Source organism: Carassius auratus, unplaced genomic scaffold (assembly GCF_003368295.1).
Source record: "Carassius auratus strain Wakin unplaced genomic scaffold, ASM336829v1 scaf_tig00214833, whole genome shotgun sequence".
Lineage (NCBI taxonomy): Eukaryota > Metazoa > Chordata > Actinopteri > Cypriniformes > Cyprinidae > Carassius > Carassius auratus.
Genome location: NW_020527822.1, coordinates 46315 through 54487, shown reverse-complemented (window position 1 = coordinate 54487; position 8173 = coordinate 46315). Strand labels below are relative to the sequence as shown.

The 8173-nt window shown below is 36.8% G+C and overlaps 1 protein-coding gene across 1 annotated transcript; it reads right to left on the bottom strand.

Moving 5' to 3' along the window:
* Nucleotides 1-2475: 2475 nt before the first annotated feature.
* On the bottom strand, nt 2476-3974 carry LOC113093037 (putative nuclease HARBI1). Its single transcript, XM_026258860.1, has 3 exons — nt 3121-3974; nt 2944-3055; nt 2476-2894 (listed from the first exon to the last, which is right to left on the bottom strand). Exons 1-3 carry the CDS (start codon nt 3280-3282, stop codon nt 2518-2520), a joined length of 651 nt encoding a protein of 216 aa, XP_026114645.1. The 5' UTR covers nt 3283-3974; the 3' UTR covers nt 2476-2517.
* Between the last annotated feature and the right edge of the window lie 4199 nt (nt 3975-8173).

The following is an 8173-nucleotide window of genomic DNA, read 5'->3' as shown; positions in this document are numbered from 1 at the left end:
CATAAAAAAGGGGAAATAAATTGTATTTGTTTTCTAGACAGATGGCTTTGATTGGTAAAAAAGAAGGAAAAAAAAAGGTGTAAAGGTGTTGTAAGGTTCTTTTGTTTGGTTGTTGTTGGTTTTTTTAAATCTTTTTTTTTTTTTACTTTCTTTCCTTAGTAATATTTAGTCTTGCTGTATTTTATTTTTATTGCTACCAGATTGTATATGCATATTACACTACTAGTATTTATACTATTATTGGGTAATGCACTAGCATGTTTTGTAGCAAGCAGATATATATATATATATATATATATATATATATATATATATTTCTTTCCATCTTTTTTCTTTGAGTCAGAGAGTAAGAAATGCGACTGTTTAATTTCATCTGCATATTTTGTAGTATTATTATTGATCAGTATGTTGATACAAACTTTGTATTGTTTTTCCACTTTCTTTCTGATTGGTAAAATACCAATAAAAAGAGTTAAACTAGAAATGTGATTTCCAGCTGACGCAAGCACTTCGTTTAGTATTATGTCTGCTAACGGAGGGCAGACTGAAGAATCCGGGTTGGCTGAGGGCACAGCTGTCTGAAAGTCTAAAAGTGTAAAGTGAAAGCCGCAACAGCCGAGTAAGAGTGATGAACCAACACCAGGGGGGTATTCCAGAAAGCTTGGTTAACTTACCATTTGATAAACTATAACCTCTGGGTTGATTTACCCCAAACAGGCATACCATGAGTATGTCGGTTCCAAAACACCTGAGAAGAGTTAGCTTAATCAACCTCTGACTGGTTACCCAGAGTTAATGCGCGTGCACGGTGCATGTATAAAGACATTTTCAATGGATCGCCAATTTCACGAGTCACCATGGAAACTCAAAGCGAAAAAAAGAGAGCCGCGTATTTCACAGAGGCGGAGTTGGAAGTTTTAATGCATGCTTATGAGGAGTTTAAGCCAATAATATTAAAAAGAAGCAATACAGCTGCATCGGCTAAAGCAAGAGAGTTGGCTTGGCAAAAAATAACGGACAGAGTAAATGCGTGAGTGTATTAAATTACAAATTTGGTATTGGCTCCCGTTTTATTGAAATGCAAAATAATGAAGTATGACTTATACATACTTTTGAATATGTTAAATCACTATGAAAGCATTTACTTTTCCTGCCATTTTATTTCTTTAGCTTGAAATAATAATGTATATTTCTTATTTAATAAGGTGTAATCCTTCTGGAGCCACAAGAACTTTAAGCCAAGTCAAAATGAAACACAAAAACATTCTGCAAAAAGGTAATATTTGATTACACAATTACTGAACTATTATTATAACAGGATTTAGTATATTCATTCTGTCATGCAGCTAACAGAAAGAAGACTGAAGCCCAGCTAACTGGCGGGGGGCCACCACCACCTCCCCTCACCCCATCTGAGGAGCTGGCTCTGTCCCTTAATAAAGGGCGACCAGTGGTTGCTGGCATTCCAGGGGGCAGTTCATCACACATACTATGCGCCACAAGTGATGGTGAAAAAAGGGTGAAATGTAAGTTTACCTCTATGATTTGTTTTCATTTTTTATCCTGATAAATTACTATCTCTGTCACTTAAAGGCTTTTTGAACAAGATTAATTTATGTAGGCTTATTTTATTTAACTGCATATGATGTATTATTTTCTTTGATAATATTGAGAATTTAACGGGTTGTGTGTTCTTATAGATACTGATGGACGGATTGTATTATTGGACTCTCCAGAAAGAACACAGTCTGTCACAGTTGTAAGTGATTTGTTGTCAGGTACTTTTAGGGTTTTTTTTTTTTTTTTTGCCAAATAATGTATACTTGAATATTTGTCTTGTAGGATGAAGATGATGATGACGATGAAGAGACCACATCTGCTGTGACAGAAGTGGACAATGCTGGTAGATCCACTGAGGTATGATGCATACCATTATGATGTATGGCCCCTTTTTGCATTAGAGTAACAAACTGTCATTGTCCTTTCATAGTACATACCTAGGGATTTGCCCACAGATGAGGGTCCTTCAGCCTCAGCACACAATCTAAGCAGGGTAAGAATTTGTGTCCATGTGTCCATATTTTAATTTTATTGTCTGACCAAACAATCTCATTTATTACATTTTTCCACCTTAGTTGCCAGCAAAGGAGCTGTATAAGGTCCATCTTCAAAAACAAATAAGAAAAAGTGACATGGAGATGGACCTTATACAGCTTCAAATGGAAGAGAAAAGGCTCCTCATTAAAAAAGCAGCACTTGAAATAGAATTACTTGAGAATCGCCTTAAGGTGAGAACTTGTCTGAATATTAATCTGTTGCATGTTAAAAGTGGTCTGTCTGTCTCTATCTATCTATCTATCTATCTATCTATCTATCTAGCTATCTATCTATCTGTATGTATGTATGTATGTATGTATGTGTAAAGCAATATAAAAAAAAACATTTTAATGAATTTTACTTTTATTGTTTTTCAGGAAATGAAGAAATAAACTGCCTGGCAGACCAGTGCAAAAAAAACTAATAAAAGTAATTTTGACAAATCCTGTCTCTCAAAAGTCTTCCGTCTCTGTTGGCCTCTAAAATCTGTTGGTGTTCCTCTGGGCCATCTTCCTCAATACAAGGAGGGTGGCTCTCTCCTCTTATAGTGGCAATATTGTGAAGCACAACACAAGCCACAATAATGTCGCATGCCCTCTCTGGACTAACCCGGAGCCCATGCAGACACTGAAACCGAGATTTGAGGATCCCTATAGTCATCTCCACCTTGGCCCGTGTTCGGCTGTGAGCCAGGTTAAACCGTGTCGGTGGTCCAGGCTCAGGTTCAGGGTAGGTTGTCATTAAATAGGGCAGACAAGGGTATCCTCTGTCCCCCAGCAAGTAACCATTGTACTGTCCTGTAATGATTGAAGTGTACAACACAAATATAGTAAAAGCAAATCATACCCTGCTGAAATGTCTGGCATAATGATGACTCGCGGAAAATTCTGGCATCATGCACAGATCCTGGCCATTTTGCCTCGACATTGGTGATGATTTGGGTTGCCTCACATATTACCTATAGTTAGTGGAAAAAGTAATGACTTTGATGATTTTAAGAAGGGGAAAAAATTAAGTTGTTACCTGCACATTGATACTATGAATAGATTTCCTATTAACATAGTCTCCCTCATTTATTGATGGAGCTTTAATAGGAATGTGAGTGCCATCAATGCACCCAATTACATTTGGAAACCCTGAAACAGAAAGTTTTGGAAGTATGAAGTGTGTGCATAAGGAATACATGTATAGATATTAATAATATGACTAAATATTAAATATGCGTCATATATTTTACTACAAAGGACAAACCTGCCACTCTGTGGAATTCGTCTTTAATAACAAGCAGAGGTTTATGGCCAGGGAACTGTACAAACGTGGGTAACAACTGTTTAAGTGCCAGACACACTGTACGAACAGCTCTACACACAGTTGCCTTTCCCACATGCTCTGAATCGCCCACACTGTACAAAAAATGGCCAGACGCAAAAAACCTAAGTGCTATGCACAGAATGTTTTCTGTGCTAAGCGCAGAGCCGCGGTTTGTCACATTTGCGATATGCGGTTTTAAAAGACGTGTTAAATAAACTAATGAATCTTTTGAAAAACGATAACGCTCTTTTAAATATTCATTAGGGTAAGCAAACACATCAATACGCGGTCTTATAACCCTCTCCCGATGAAAAAAACCTCGTATAATTTGTGCTTCAACGTCCACAGGATCCTCGTCAAAAGGGCACGCCATGCTCACCAACCTTCTGAAACGAAGTTACACTGAAACATAACCTGCTCTCGAGCAGGTTATCTTCAGAGAGTCAGTTGCTATGGTTACATACATACCCAGAAAGTGACCTCTGTTTTTGGAACCGAACGTTGAGGTTATCCACGAACTTACCCTTAAACATACCCAGGTATGTCACATAACCTGCTTTTTGGAATACCCCCCAGTAGATGCGCGAATATAAACAAGCCTTGATTGTAGCTTAATCCCTTAACTGTCACTCCCCAATTTTGTTTTATTTTTTTTATAATATTAAGTTGAGGTATCAGAGGTTAAGTTTAAAATACGCATAAATCGAATTGACTTAAGCTTACTAGCACACATTGCTAATCTTGATGTAAACAATTAAACATTGTTTGTCTTAGCAATCTTATCAAATTCTGAATATTTCCACCCTGTAACGAATAATTTTTCTGATGACGTCAGTTTGACAGCATGAGCAGAACCTACTTAACGCGCCCCTCCAGCCGTTAGTTAGTTATGAGTGATGGGCGGTCACACTGCACTTTTCTCTCCATTGACTTCAATTCATACGCATGCGAATGCGTCGGACCGGAAACGCAAGCTTATGCGAAATTTTGCATTTTGCTGCGTTCCAAAGTTCAAGTTTGGTGAACTCTGACCAGGGAATTTGCATAACGTGAGGATGTGGACCAGTAGAAGAGCGATACATTGCTTCATGACCTCTCTGTACAAAAATTCAAAAAGGAAGCGCTATATAACTTTAGCTGTTGCGCAGCGTCCTATTTTATAATACATTAAAAGATTTATAAAAGAAAAGAAGCTGCATTGTTTGTAGTGTCGACGGGAACAGGTGATACATTGGAATGACAACGTTTTATATATATATATATTTTTTTTCTCTTTCTTCTCCCCCTCCTCCCCTTAGGGTGTATATATTTATAGAGAGATACAGAGTAACGTTACAATATAATAAGACGCTTTCGACGCCGTCGCAAAAGACACAGTACAAGCACATATTAATCCATCTTGGGATAATTGAGTTATATGCCTGCTGACTGAGCATTGAGCCGAATCTTACCTACGACTCAAATGAAAGGGTCCATATACCCATCAGCTTGGTAGATCCAGTGTTCATAATAGCGCTAGTACAAGAGTAAGCCATGTAAAGATGAGGTGAGAGCAGCGGTTCCCTGCATCTGTATCCATAGAATCCCATTCGAGTATGAACTTTTCAGGAATAACGCAATGAAATACTGAATAAACAAATATTAAAGCATAGGATTAAAACAGCGAATCTCAAGTGTGCTAGACGGAGCTTTTTTTTTTTTTTTTTTTTTTTTTTTATGAAATGCGAAAAATCTTTATCAGTATAAAGATTGTAGCGTTTATGATGAGCCTTAAAGTGCCTCATTACGAAGAAGTTATTCAGTAAATGCATTTATTTTATATATTAATACAACACACCGACATGTATGTAGCATGAGTATGTAGTTACAGCAATGTTGTTTTTGAAATATCAAATCTGGTAATATTTGAGGATTAGTGTTCAATTAGGCCTACCGTTATTTTAAAAACGTATTTCATCAGGCTAATGTTAAGTTAAGTTGTATAAACACGGGATGCTGTTGCCTTTTTACGTTACATGTTGTCCTTCTTTTCACTGATCTCATGTTAACTCATGTCATATTGATGACTTTCAGGTAGTACAGAGACAGGCTGGTGACAGATGATTTTCAGCTCGCACCGCACTATGGGTCAATTAACTGTTAGCAGCAGTAATTAGCATGTTAAATAAATGTAAAATGAAGCTTACGGTTTGTAATTCTTACAGTTACATATAGTAGTATAATAATGTATTATAAATAATATATCTATTATATCTAGTATAGTTCTTACAATACTTATTCATGTAAACAATATATTCAGGTTTAAAACAACTTAAGCATACTCGTATATAAACATGTACACTGCCATTCAAAAGTAATGATGCTGAAAATTCAGCATCACAGGAGTAAGTTACATTTTAAAATAGAAAACAGTTATTTTAAATTGTAATTATATATTACGAGATTACTTTTTCTTTGTATTTTTATTCAAATAAATACAATTAACTATTTACAGCAATTCATGAATACATTTCTAATAATTTTAATAGCATGCCAAGCATTTTGTATGTGTCCTTTCTTTCATGTTGTCCTTGCATAGTCTCCACCGTGGTTTACTGTGCTGCATGGGGATGCTCCACTCGGTCAGAGAAAGGTGTGCGAATGTATGGCTTCCCCGCTGACATAGAGAGGAGAAAATAATGGTTGGCTCAAGTCAGCAGGAGCAATCTAAATACAAATAAAACTTACAACAACAAAAAATTGTTAGATTGTTAATTTATTTGCACTTTTTTACATTGAAAATGATTTACTAGAAATAAGGAACAAGCAAAGCCTTGCAAAACCCAGGGAGCTGAGACTCATGGTGACACATTGCAGGGAGTCATCAGTGTTACCTATAACTGTGCACTTAACCACCATGTGATATGTACTGTATGTGGGTAGACAAAAAAAAAGTTGTCTGTGGAAACTAAACTGAAGTCACTCTGCAGGCAAATTGAGGCAAAGCAATTTGTCATGACCAAAAAATTCAAGAGTAGGCTGAGACCAGATGCTATTCCCACAATCTTTGTACATCGTCCTGTGGTCAAAAAGAGGAGGGCCCTGCTCCACGATGCATGCCTACACCTGTGAACATACAAGAAATGGCTACTGATTACAGCTATGTTATTTCAGGTGATTCATATATAATAAGTACAAACTTGTACTAGTTGAAGTAAAGTGATGTGATATTTAAAAAAAATTTAAGAGACAAGAAAAAAAAAAATCAAACAATGCAAAGGCAGCACTAAGAAAAATCAAGAATGAGCATTCAGCTATCAAAAAAAAAGGTCTCCTCAGCTCTCCTGACCTGCATCATCACTGATGCTCCATCCCAGAACACTTCAGTGGCACCACTAATCCTCCACCCACCAGAACCCACAGAATGTTACAGTATGTTACTTTTATACACTAACAAGTTTAAGTATATAATACAGTATTATTATATAATATAGAGAGGTAATAGTCAATTAATGACAATGACTAAAAACACTCCACCCATGTTTTTGAAAACTCAATTCACTCTAAATTTATATCAATAGGGTGCATTTTATTATTAAGGAATTTAATACGTGTAATAAGGAACAAACGTTATAGCCTCATTTTTACCACTTCCACTCACTGCTGTCACACGTTATATTTAACGTAATAGGCTATGTAACGTTAGCTAACTTTCCCCACCCTGCAAAAAAATATGTTTAGACTCCTTTTTTTCTAATTCCAAACACGATGGATGAAACTGAATTAAGAGAACAGATTTTACTATTAATAGGGTGTTCGTTACTAACTTTATTCAGCTACAATCCTAGCCTAATCTGTTAGTTATCTGATAACATCCCTTAAATCTGCTCATTTAATGAGTGATAATCTACTAGAAGGTTTTAATTAGCAATTTATTGTTATTAAGATGTACTGATAATATTCAATCTTATTATTTAAGCGTCTTACCTTTTAAAAGTGCGTAGCAAACGGTTTGTTCTGCTGCATTTCTACGGTGCGGCATCGGTTTGCTGCTACTTCCGGGAACTATTGAGAGGCTCCACGAGCCGCCATTGCTGTAAAAAAAAGCGTTCCATTGGAGTTGTCGCAACTCTCACTCTATATGGCTCTGCCCGCACCCATAACACTAGCACAGAATCAGTTCAGAATCAATCACCAAAAGAATCAGTTCGGTTCAGACGCTCAGTGTGTCGTTCTGCTTCACGCTGAATCACACATGCGCAGTATCATCAGCTCCTCGGTTCACGAATCGGACACGTCTGACAGAAACGGTTCTTGACTCGAGAACGGGTCAGTCTATTGTTCGTTATCTGGCTCGGCTCTGTGTTCATCTTCAGTTCTCTCTTCACAGCAGTTCAGTCAGTGTACTGTTTGAGTAAATGAATTACTCCGGGATATTGGTTTGTTTGAATTCAGAGGGAGTGTCAGCCACATTAAAAAAGTTAACAGCTTAAGTCATTTGTGGATTAATGCGTATTAGAGATGCGAACCGTTTAAAACAATTCAGTTCAATTTGGTGAACTGAATGATTCGTCCGCGAACCGGAAATCCAGCTGCTTTGATTTGAACTCTCTTACAACAGACATGGAAGAGAAGACAATGCTGAATAAAGTCGTAGTTTTTGCTATTTTTGGACCAAAATGTATTTTCGATGCTTCAAAATATTCTAACGGACCTTCAGATGTCACATGGACTACTTTGATGATGTTTTTCTTACCTTTCTGGACATGGACAGTATACCGTACAC